We start from the raw sequence: 12771 nt of genomic DNA, 5'->3' as shown, positions 1-12771 counted from the left end.
AATTGTTATAGTTTGGAAAAAAGTAGTAAGTTTACAAAGTTAGCTCTTCCATAAAACTCTCACAAAATTTAATTGTTTAAATAAAATTTATATGCAGCACTTGAAAATGAAAAGAGGTAAAGAGTGATGTGTTCCTTACCTGGAGCCATGTATTTACTAGATAATGAAACAAAGGCACCTTAAAAGTCAAACAATGCGAATTACGAAAATTTATAAACCAAAACTGAAAATGTTCCCTAAATGCGATGTCCCATTTTCTGCAAAGCTAGCTCATATGGAAAATTACATTTTTAAACATCCTCAAAATTACAGTGACAGAATTCCTAAATTAGACCTCCCTACCAGGTCACACATCTGCTTCCAAGTACGCCTGACAGCGTAGTGCCCCTGTTTCCTGTGGACTGACTACTTAACAACTGCATAATCTTTGGAATCCAGAGAATCTCCTTCATACATGCGCTCAGAAAAAGTGTTATCTGTGGTTAATATCTCAGACAAAACTGCCACTTCTCACACAACAACCTTTCAACCTTTCGCTCCCTGTATTTTACTCCATCTACCTTCGTGATTCGAAAGAGTGTAGTCCAGTCAACAGTGGCAAAAGCTTTCTCCAAATCTACAAATACTACAAATATAGATTTGCAGTCGCTCAGTCCGTCTTCTGAGGCAAGTACTGCCTCGCGTGTTCTCACATTTTGCCTATGGCCAGACAGATCTTCCGTGATGTCAGCTTCTGCTATTTTTTCCACTCTTGTGTTAATAATTCGTATGCTCATTTTGCAACCATAACTTATGCTAATTCTTTGGAATCCGAATGATTATGTGCCTACAAATGCGACAGGTGATGCTGGGGTACTACAATAACCCCAAAGCGACAGCGGAGACCATCAGAGGTGATGGCTGGATACACACAGGAGACATCGGCTACTACGACGCAGACTCCAACTTCTACATTGTGGACAGGCTGAAGGAGCTCATCAAAGTCAAGGGCTTTTCGGTACGTATTGTTCTCTCGAATGTGACACTACCAGTGTACTAAAACAGTGACGGCAGTGGCAAGTGTTACACCATGAAGCACCAGTCCGATATCTGTCAAACTTTGTCGAGATATCCCTATCGTAACGGATATGAAATGATTATGTCCATTTTTAGCACCAGTATAAGGTATGAAGCCTAGAGGTACGAATATACTCATGGACTGACTTCATTTGATTTGATTTGAACATCATCATTATCATCATCATCAACAGTGTTCTGCCTAAAGGCAGGTTTTCACAAGGTAGTTCTCCAGGCTGTCCGGTCTTCTGCCATCCTCTTCAGGTCTGCATAATTTCATCTTCCCTTTATGTCGTCTATCATCTTGTATCTCCTTCTTCCTCTTAGTCTTCTTCCACAAATGAAGTACAATAACTGAAGACTTGAGATGTCACCAGGAGGTGAAAAGTCGAATTGCCACAGCGAAGGAGGCATTCAACAGAAAGAGGAGACTCTTATGTGGCAAATTAGATAAAGGACTAAGGAAAAGGCTTGGCAAATGTTTTGTCTGTAGCGTGGCACTGTACGGGGCAGAAACATGGACACTGAGACGAGAGGATGAAAAAAGGTTAGAAGCATTTGAGAAGTGGATGTGGAGGAGAGTGGAGAGAATTAGCTGGATGGAAAGAGTGAGTAATGAAAGAGTATTGGAAATGTTTGGTGAGAGACGATGTCTGCTGAAGGTTGTAAGAAAAAGGAAGAAGAACTGGTTGGGACATTCATTGAGAAGGGAGTGCTTGCTAGTAGATGCTTTGGAAGGATTGGTTTCGATTTGAACAGGGAAACAAAAACAACAGTGGTCATAGATCACTACTGATCGCAACAAAACACGGTTTATTGCGCTGTTTAACTCCCTGCGATTCTATCTTTGCGAACCAATACGCTTAAAAAGTAGTAGGAGGTCCTTTACTAGTTCTTTATTAGACAAAATTTTTTCAGAACTTGATGATCATCGAATACTCTGTCTTTTAATCTCCGACACTTTCTATTGGAACGTTAGGTGTGGTGTGGCTTCATCACCCTCACCACACAGCCCACACTTAGGGGCTTTGTCCCTATACCCACCGTTTGCAGGTGTTTCTTAAAGTCACTCGTCCTACTATAAGTTTATTCTGCCACCTTTCCACGCATAGGGTTACCGAACTTATATTAAAATATGACTTCACAGCATTAGCTTCGAATGTTTTTGTTTTGGGATCATAGTTCAGTATTGTATGTGCTGCCTTCGGAACCAGCTTTGATTTAACCATCGCTTTAGTAATGGTTAGGACGTGTTCCAATCTAATAAATGGAGTCATGGCACCTGTCCTGGCGAGCCTATCAGTTTGATCATTGCCACTAATTCCTGAGTGACCAAGCACCAACAGCACGTTTACCCGCCGGCCAGGGTGGCCGAGCGGTTCTAGGCGCTACAGTCTAGAACCACGCGACCACTACGGTCGCAGGTTCGAATCCTGCCTCGGGCATGGATGTGTGTGATGTCCTTAGATTAGTTAGGTTTAAGTAGTTCTAAGTTCTAGGGGTCTGATGACCTTAGAAGTTATGTCCCATAGTGCTCAGAACCATTTGAACCATCTGAATCACGTTTACCCTGTTACCCTGTTACGGCTTTGTTGCAGCCTGCAAGGATCCTTGATCTTGTTTTGGGGTTGATAAAGAGTTCAGAGCTGCTTGGATCTCTGAATAAATGGAGATGCTACGATCCATGTTCCACCTACGTAGATTCTCCTCCTTGCACATCCTGATAGCGGATATTTCCTCATCGAATATCGTGGCCAGCTTCTTTAGAGAGACCTAGTGTAGGCTGTACCTCGTATATTCCGGCCCCAGCGCCTTCGTCTGTTTCCAGGTCATGTCCTAGCATGGCGTCGTTGTTCGTCCAATTGTTACCACCAATTCTTTTTATAGAAGTAGCGGGAAGTTATTGTATAGTCACTCAGCATTTCCCCCGACAACTACCGTATTTGCCTCATTTCCTATATTGTGTGGGATTCTGGATAATCAATGGGTATCCAATTGTTTCCAGTTTTTAGCCTGTATGGTCCCACGGTTGCCTCCATTTTAGCCCAATGTGTAATGGGGGCATGCTGGTTGGTTGGTTGATTTGGGCAAGGGGATCAAACACCAGGGTCGTCAGTCCCATCAGATTAGGGAAGGATGGAGAAGGAAGTCGGCCGTACTCTTTTAAAGGAACCATCCTGGCATTTGCCTGAAGCAAATTAGGGAAATGACAGAAAATCTAAATCAGGATGGCCAGATGCAAGTTTGTTCTGCTGTTCTTCTGAATGAGAGTCCACTGTGCTAACCACTGCATGACCAGCATGGTTTCCATCCCAGCAGTGTCCTACTTTGTTCCACCACACTGAGGCCTCATAAATTATCATAGTTTTTATTGTAGTGGTATATACCCTACTTATGTGTTTATTAACGCTTGCAAGAGATCGTCCTCAAAACGTATGTAGAAATTTCTTGGAATTCTCAAAATATATGCCGCATCACTTAACGAAGATTGCTGGATGAGGATTGGTATGAAAGTATACAGCTTCCCATCACATCTTAAACATGCTCTACGGGTGAGATATTTGGGGACTGGGCAAACCAGTCAACGATTCGAGCATTCCTAAGGAGTCCATGGTGTAAACTGCCTTGAGAGGTCTCAGGGAACCCTGTTCGGAATGCCATTTGGTACGTTTGTTATGTAGGAAATGATAACAAGATTTTCCATTCTTGCCACATACTGGCGAGCACTCAGCCTCCAATTAACAATTACCGAATCACACATATTGTCTTATTCAATAGATCCCCACACCACGATTCCAGGAGTTGCAGAGGTGTGGGACTCGAGGATCACTGCTTCTTATTACCTTTTGGCAAGTGGTCTGCGACACGTTGGAGTGGATCTGACTGCGACAGAGGGAAACGAAACTCATTGCTGAACACCAAAGAATTCCACTCGATGTCCCAGTTGACTCGGTCTCCACACCACGCAGTTGTCTGAGGTGTGATGTCAGCAGTGATCGATTCATGGCAGCTCCACAACTCAACCACTAATGTGTTGCCTACAGTTCGTGGTGACAACCTGCCTGTATTTCAGCTGCTGCCTCTGCCTATTCGGCAGAGCGAGCCGAACAGCTCTAGGCCCTTCTCCTGGCACAGCACTTCTGGAAAAACCCGCGCCCACTCTGTTTCGGCACATTGTTGGCTTGAGTCAACCCCATTACCACTCATTCCGCAGTTGTTGCCCAGCAACCGACTGCCCGCGCGATCTGTCAGAATGATGCTCTTATCTCTGTCACTGCAATGGCTGGACCTCTCTCATAATACGAAAGATGGCCATGATCTCTTGCGATCATCGCCTGAGAAAGATTCGGTAGCGTTAGGTACACCTGCTATTCGTCGTGTACTCACACCATTCTTCACCTGTAGGAATGGCTTTTTCTGTACTGAAAATAAGTTTGTATAAGAATGAAATTTTAATCAAGATGTCGCTACCTGTTTGGTAGCGTTCAGTCAAAGTGTAACATTTTGAATGCAACAACAAGTTTTCTGTTTCCAATTACCCCTTTACTCAGTTGTGTTTCTTGGTGTTATATTGCTATTGAATGTGTACGTTTCTTTAAGAATTTTGAGACCTTTCTGTTTATTATGAATGTTGGGCTGACTTGGAGGAAGTCCAAAGTTTTCCCTATGTATATTACTTTGAATGTATTTGCAGTTTCGAATTTTGTGTGTGTGTGTGTGTGTGTGTGTGTGTGTGTGTGTGTGTGTGTGTGTGTGTGTTTGTGGTGGTTGATCTTTCAGACAAGGCTAAAAGAACTTACACCACGTATCCAGAATGAGATTTTCACTCTGCAGCGGAGTGTGCGCTGATATGAAACTTTCTGGCACATTAAAACTGTGTGCCGGACCGAGACTCGAACTCGGGACCTTTGCCTTTCGCGGGCAAAGTTTGGAAGGTAGGAGACGAGGTACTGGCGGAAGTAAAACTGTGGGTACCGGGCGTGAGTCGTGCTTGGGTAGCTCAGTTGGTAGAGCACTTGCCCGCGAAAGGCAAAGGTCCCGAGTTCGAGTCTCGGTCTGGCACACAGTTTTAATCTGCCAGGAAGTTTCATACACCACGTATGTACAATTCAGGAGAAGATGGTCAATGATTTCTTCACAGCAGATGCACACCAGGCTCGGGAATTGGCGAAATGCCGCGAGTAATGAGGATAATGGGCAAGAGGCACTACGTTAATAGTGCGTGGTCTAAGTTGAGAATTTGGGTCTGACAGGAGGCGTGCTAGGGTAGTGCGTGCAACTGCAGTGACCACTGTGTCCAGATGGGGCAGTGGTCAGCGCATCTGCCTCGTAAGCAGGAGAGCCATGTTGAAATCCCGGTGCAGCATAAATTTTGACCTTTCCCCACTGATTTAAATCAATCGCCGTTCACAGTCAATATCTGTAATTCGCTTGTGTCTTAATGCTATAGTTGTAAGAACTGACATTCAAACTCAGCAAAAAGCTCTTCAAAAGTCATAAAGAGACACACACATTCAATAGTAATAGAACACTCAGAAACATAGCAGAATTTACACAACACGTCAAAAACATAAAAAGTTCCTGATGAAGTCACATTTGCCTAATTTGACATTATTCCTCTATACCAACAGATCCAAAATCGCGGATATTTATGCCAACCTACACAAACACAAAAAAATTCCTTCCACTCGCATTGGAATCCTCACTCTCACACAACTATTTCACATTCAACAATAAACTCTACAAACAGATAGTCTAGCAACGGTATCAAACCTTTCTGGATTGTTAACTCAAATATTTATAAACAATTTACAAAACAAAGATCTGAAACTAACCATCACCTCTCCAAAATGTCATCTACTCCTATTTATATGTAGATGATACTGTCACTTTAATCAATGGCACAAAAGAGAAAACATTGAGAGATATTTTAATTAGCGTCCAATGCTTCACTAACCTCAGAAACAGCTGAGGGCTGTTGTGATTCGCCCTGCCGCTGCATTGCCACGCCATAAGCCGCCTCAGTAAGAACCATTAATGCAATGCTCTATGGCGGTAATTCTGGTATTAGTTGAAGCTCAAGATGAACTAAAGCAACAAGCAAATGAGATGTCATTTATCAGAAGCTCACCACAGCACACTACCATTCACAGCTCCTCCTGTGACCCCACAGGCTACAAGATGGCAACATTCAACTGTATGATCAGCAGGGCAATCCAGCCACCACTCTCTGAAGATAAATTAACAAGAAATTCGAACAATAAAACAGCCATTCAAAATGACTATAACAACTCCATATGTAAAACACTCAATAACTGCAAAATAATCACAGCACAAAAAACAAATAGAAAATAAGATCTTCCATACAGTCCCACTTCTCGGTAATATTTCATATCAGACTGTCAGTGCCTTCAAACGAAAAGGCATAAACATATATTTTACCACCGACAACGAGATTGAGCAACAGTTACTTAATAACACCAACCCAAGAAATCCGCTTCACCATACGCGTACAAAATTTAATATTTGGCCCAGACAGGTAGAAGATTTGACATTAGCTTCAAAGAGCACGTGGCACCACTGAAAAACAAAAAGTACCACACAACAGCAATAGCCACTCAGCTGCATGAAACAAAACACCTGCTAACAACACAAGTATCAACATCCTACATAACCAACCTAAAGCGAAAAAACTAGACATCCTCGAAACACACCGAATATACAAACACCATAGAAAACAACCTGGATCCATCTTAAAGGACAAAAATGACAGCCGGCCGCGGTGGTCTCGCGGTTCTAGGCGCGCAGTCCGGCACCGTGTGACTGCTACGGTCGCAGGTTCGAATCCTGCCTCGGGCATGGATGTGTGTAATGTCCTTAGGTTAGTTATGTTTAAGTAGTTCTAAGTTCTAGCGGACTGATGACCACAGCTGTTAAGTCCCATAGTGCTCAGAGCCATTTGAACCATTTTTGAACAAAAATGACAACAGTTACAGTAGCATTATCTCTGCTTTTAACAGCGGCGTACATTATTAAGCTTTCGTTGCACACACACACACACACACACACACACACACACACACATGTCACATTCATATTTACCATGAAATTAGTTCTGTTACTGTGACATTTTCTAAATTCATTCAGCCAGGCCTCATTCACAAATATACCAACACACCAACAGCTTGTATCATCTGTCAGCTTGAGAACAAATAGTGCACTCTAACACAAAAAATGACGCACAACGAAGAATTTATCCGAATGGGACGGGATGATTTATTCAAGTGAAAAGAGCTTCACAAATTAAGCGAGTCAGTAACGTGTTGGTCCCCCTCTGGCCCATATGGAAGCAGTTAATCGGCGTGGCATTGATTGACAGAGTTGTTGGATGTCGCCCTGAGGGATGTCGTGCCACATTCTGTCCAATTGGCGCGTTAGATCGTCAAAATCCCGATCTGGTTGGAGGGCCTTCCCATAAAGTTCGAAACGCTCGCAACTGGAGAGCGATCCGGCCATCTTGCTGGCCAAGCTACCGTCTGGCAAGCACGAAGGCAAACAGCAGAAACTCTCGCCGTGGGCGGGCCGGCATTATCTTGCTGATATGTAAGCCCAGGATGGCTTTCCATGAAGGGCAACAAAATGGGACATGGAATATCGTCGACGTACTGCTGCGCTGTAAGGCTGCCACTCTATGAGGTGGAACGGCACCAGAGAGCATCACTCCTGTTTGTCAGGCTGTACAGAGTGTGGTTGTCGAATTGGCAACCGACTGATGTCTGGGACGCCTCCAGTCATGTCTTCCCTGGTCATCGGGGCTCAGTTCCAAGTAGGACCCATCACTGAGGACAATTCTACTTCAGCGAACGAGGTTCCAGCCGAAGCTCTCTCACTTGAATAAGTCATCCAATTTTTCTGAAATGGTAATCATTTATTTGCTCATGTACATGACATCTACCGATTTACGTCCCTTTGGTGCGTCGTTTTTTGTGTCAGAGTGTATCTTAAAGCATAATCACTGTTTTACTCCTACCTTTACTTAGTTATAACATGCACCAAATATAACGGTAACAACCTACAGCTCTGGAAACCTTTACTCTCATTCAGTCAGTCCTTTCACCGTTTGTATCTCTCTCTCTGTCTGTCTGTCTCTCTCTCTCTCTCTCTCTCATATTTACCATGAACCAATTTAGTTATTTGCATGTTTTCTTTGATATTTTCCAGATGAACAGCAGTCCTGCCTAACTTACAAAACTCAATAGATTCACGCAAATAAAACCAACAGATTGAACACCATGTCAGCCTGATATTACATGACCTGTTAATATTATGTAGTACTATTATTAAGAGTATATCTTTTATACCTCCTTAATTCGGTAACGGAGTATTACTCCAACATTTACATAGTTATAACACATAACAAAGCAAATATAAGTTTAACAAACCCACAGCTCTAGCACATCGAAAACTTTTCACTCCTTTTGTCACTCCTTCCACCCTTTATCTCTGAGTCCCAGCCAAAACTGTTATTTGTCTGTAATTTTGCTGCTGTTGGCAACATACTTATTGCACTTAAGACTTTCAATATGTGATATGATTACATAAATGAGTACGAAATTTAATATATATATATATATATATATATATATATATATATATATATATATATATATATATATATATGTTACTCCAACGTATATTTTTATCAACTCAACCAAACATATCCACAACGCTTTAAGATATACTCTGAACTAATGGTGCTGTTTTGCTAGAAGTTATCTGTATTTTGAAATAGTATTTCTGTTTTGCTATATGTTCTTTGCACCTAGCAGTTTCCAGACACCATCTTTGTTTACAAAATGTGACAGTTTGTAATGTGATGTGCCGTATTACGCAGAGAAAGGAGCCTGTGACCATTGAAGGTAATACATTTTTGTTGTTTTATTTGCACATCTACATTTACTTTTAGCTTTTAGTCAAAGACCGCCACAGAGCCACGTTGTGAAATAGTGTTTTGTTTCTCCACTAGACAGTGCCACAGGTTACGCTTAAGCCATATCACAAAACACTTCTTCTTCTCACAACATTACAACCCTTTGAGGGTTTTAGCCTCAGCAACAAGTTTCCTCCACTCTGTCCTGTCCAGCGCGGTTCTCCGCCATCCTCAGACTCTCAGAGATTTTATATCTTCTTGCACATCATCTGTCCACCGCTTTCGTGGCCTTCATCTCTGTCTTCTACCGGATGGCCTCCATTCAAAGATATTTTTACTTTTTCTTCCAGTATCCATCCTGAGCCCATGTCCAAGTCTTATTCTTACGATGTCAGCTCCTTGTAAGAGGGGGGTTCAGCTCAGCATTCGTCCTAGATCTCCAGAAACCATTATTATCCTCATCTGCCCCATATATCTTGTGCAGCACTCTATGTTCAAACATCCTGAACTTCTGCTCATCAACACTCGTTAGCGTCCATGTTTCGCATCCGTAGGTTAGAAACTGGCCTGATCATGACCCTCTATAGTTGCAGCCTCAGCTGCCTACTTAATTATCTAGAGGCCAACAATTACTTAAACGTGTGGAAGCATCTGTTATCACTTAGGATGCGCCGTTTTATTTCGGTTGACATGGAATTTGTGCTGTTAATACTAGAGCCCAAATAGCCAAAGTTCTGCATATGTTCAAAATTGAAACCGTCTTCTGATGGTCTATCCAATTTATTGTTTTCCTTCCTGGTGGAATTCATGTGCTTTGTCTTCGTTTCATTTATAGAAAGGCCTCTAGGTTCTGTGGCTTCTTTCAGCTCGCATATTGTCCTCTCTAGTGACACCCTTCTTCTATTAATAACTGCCACACCACCAGCATATGCGCCTATCTGAGTCGACCTTGTGCCTATGTAACCAGATATCTGAAGCCTCCACATGGCAGCTTCAAGAGTCTGATTGAAAAGCACTGTAGAGAGTGTGTCCGCTTGTGTGACTCCTTTACTAATGCTAAACCAATTGCTGAGTTCTCCTTCCACGCGGGCTGCAGCCTTGGAACCAGCCTATGTTGCTTGAATACGTGAGTCATACTTCGATGGTATACCATACAGCAGCAAATCAATTAGCATTTGTGCTCTGTCAAAGGCCTGCATGAGGTGTACATAGAGGTTTTGAAGCTCAGTGCTGTACCCATATGCCGTTTCGTGTATTTACCTCAACACAAATATCTGGTCTGTCGTTGACCTATTAGACCGAAATCCACATTAATACTCTCCCAGAATCTCCTCTGCATATGGTGCTAACTTGTTGTAGGTAATACTGAAGAAGACATATTACAACACACACACGTCGTATTGCCGATGGTATAACCATTGTAATAAATAGCAAATCAAGTGTAGTTAATCACTGGTTCCTAGCCAATTCTTTGTCACTAAACTTTGAAAAAACACACTACATGCAGTTCAGAACTTGTAAGGGGTGTCCCACGAGTATATGCCTAACATACGATGACAAGCAGATAGAAGACGTGGACAGTGTTAAATTCTTGGGATTACAGCTTGATAATAAATTCAACTGGGAGGAGCACACCACAGAACTGCTGAAGCATCTTAACAAATCTCTATTTGCAATGCGAATTGTGTCAGACATAGGGGATAAAAAAATGAAAAAGCTTGCATACTATGCTTACTATCATTCCATAATGTCATATGGGATTATTTTTTGGGGCAATTCGTCAAGCCAAGCTAAAGTTTTCCGGGCACAAAAATGTGCAGTAAGAGTTATATGTGGTGTGAACTCAAGAACATCCTGCAGAAGCCTGTTTAGGGAACTAGGGATACTAACTACTGCTTCCCAATATATTTATTCCTTAATGAAATTTGTCATTAAAAATATATCACTTTTTCAAACCAACAGCTCAATTCATTGATTAAATACTAAAAATAAGAATAATCTTGACAAGGATTTAAAGTCACTTAGTCTTGTACGAAAAGGTGTGCATTGTTCAGGAACACACATTTTCAATAACTTGCCAGCAGCCATAAAAAGCTTAACAACCAATGAAATTCAGTTTAAGACAAGCCTAAAGGATTTATTGGTGGCCCTACTCCACTCATGAATTTCTCAGTAGAACCAACTGATTTGTGTGTGTAAATATATAAGTACAATATAACTTCTGCACAATTTGAGTGCAGTAACGTGTTCATTGTAAATAAGTATTATAGTAGTTGTATTACACGTTTATTACCTTATAAATAAATAAATAAACTTTTTTAAGTTCAGTGCATTAGTATTTGTAAAATGACTCTTTCATATAGCGTTCATTAAAAAATGACGATCATTCCACTTGGGACCTGTGGAATGGTACATTAGCTTATTTGTTTGAGTTGTAAATATTTGTCTTGTATTGTTGTTTTTCTGACATGTTCTACATTGTGGAGGACCTCCTCACTACGGATCCATTGGAATGAAAGTAAATCTAATCTAATCTAATCTAATCTAATCCACCTGATGATGGAGGTTTACACATTTGAAACGCCTAGTGGATATAAATAAACAGTGATCGTGTACAGAAAACTTGTTGTTTCATGTGATATCGATAACAGTGACGGTAAAGCCTAACCTAAAATGTTCGCATTTAAATGTAGTACTTTGCATTACTGGCAGCGCTTACCTGCAGGTTGCCCCGGCGGAACTGGAGGAGATCCTGCGAAGCCACCCCTCCATAGAGGAGGCGGCGGTGGTCGGCGTCCGGCACGACAGGTTGGGAGAGGCGCCCAAGGCGTTCGTGGTGCCCAAGAAGGGCGCGCAGGGCAGCCTCAGGCCGGAGGACGTCCTGCAGTTCGTCGAGGGCAAGGTAGGCACCTGCCGGTCTCTCTCAGTGTGAGTACCTCCAGGGTTTCAGAGAGGGAAATCTAACAGACGTGCAGGAAACAGACGCAAACCAATGCACGTAGCAACTCTCCAAGTTTCGATTTGTAATACGCACCACGCAGGGGGTAGGCGTGACACAACGTGGCAGATAGTGGAGTGACGTATGCGCGAGTTGTGATGGTTCAGCCACGATTTCGTACCAAATACCAGGCGGAAGTTCCAAAGGCAGAACACTCCATGGATGATACAACACATTCCGCGAGACTGGCTGCTGAAGTGGAGCAAAGAAAAGGAGCCAGGTGGGACGGTCAGCATGGATGACGGAGCTTGTCCAGGAAACATTAGTCGGGATCCTTGAAGAATTCGACGACACGTGCGAGCAGAGAACTGCTGATACTCCGGACAGCAGTGGGTTACCAACCCGACCGTCACCTGCCGTACAACCTGACAACCAGGAGAGAAGGTCTGTGGCACCATTTCATTTCATAGTACGATCCCCTCTCGCTTGGCACATTCTAGTCTGTGTGTAGAACCGTACCGGCTGCTGCTGTGTAAGACGTCGTGGTCTCCTGACCTTCATTGCTTACATATTCCGCCCTCACAATCATATTCCACACATCAAGACGCTTCATTCGAACCCAAACTCGCTAAGATAAAGTCCATGTTGAATGAATTCATGTAAACGATATGCAGTTGACAAGTGAGCGCACCGTAGTTGAAATACTTGAGGCTGGCATGCACACACACATTCCAGACATGATGGTCACAGGGGCTTTTAGTTCGAGAGAGGCAAACCGCACGCCAGGAGGCCGGTCCCAACCCATCTACGTTGGCTGGCGGCCGTCCGCTACATTGTGTGGGAGCGC

The 12771-nt window shown here is 42.8% G+C and overlaps 1 protein-coding gene across 1 annotated transcript in view; it reads left to right on the top strand.

The window, feature by feature from the left end:
- Nucleotides 1-12771, top strand: part of LOC124717082 (4-coumarate--CoA ligase-like) — a 110576-nt gene that overhangs the window by 88802 nt on the left and 9003 nt on the right. Inside the window, exons 8-9 of the mRNA XM_047243779.1 lie at nucleotides 842-997; nucleotides 11712-11888. Of these exons, the coding sequence (XP_047099735.1) occupies nucleotides 842-997; nucleotides 11712-11888 (333 nt within the window). The remainder of the gene's footprint in view (nucleotides 1-841; nucleotides 998-11711; nucleotides 11889-12771) is intronic.

The sequence above is a fragment of the Schistocerca piceifrons genome, chromosome 9 (assembly GCF_021461385.2).
Source record: "Schistocerca piceifrons isolate TAMUIC-IGC-003096 chromosome 9, iqSchPice1.1, whole genome shotgun sequence".
Lineage (NCBI taxonomy): Eukaryota > Metazoa > Arthropoda > Insecta > Orthoptera > Acrididae > Schistocerca > Schistocerca piceifrons.
Note: the sequence above shows the minus strand (reverse complement) of the source record. Positions and strands in the feature narration are given on the sequence as shown.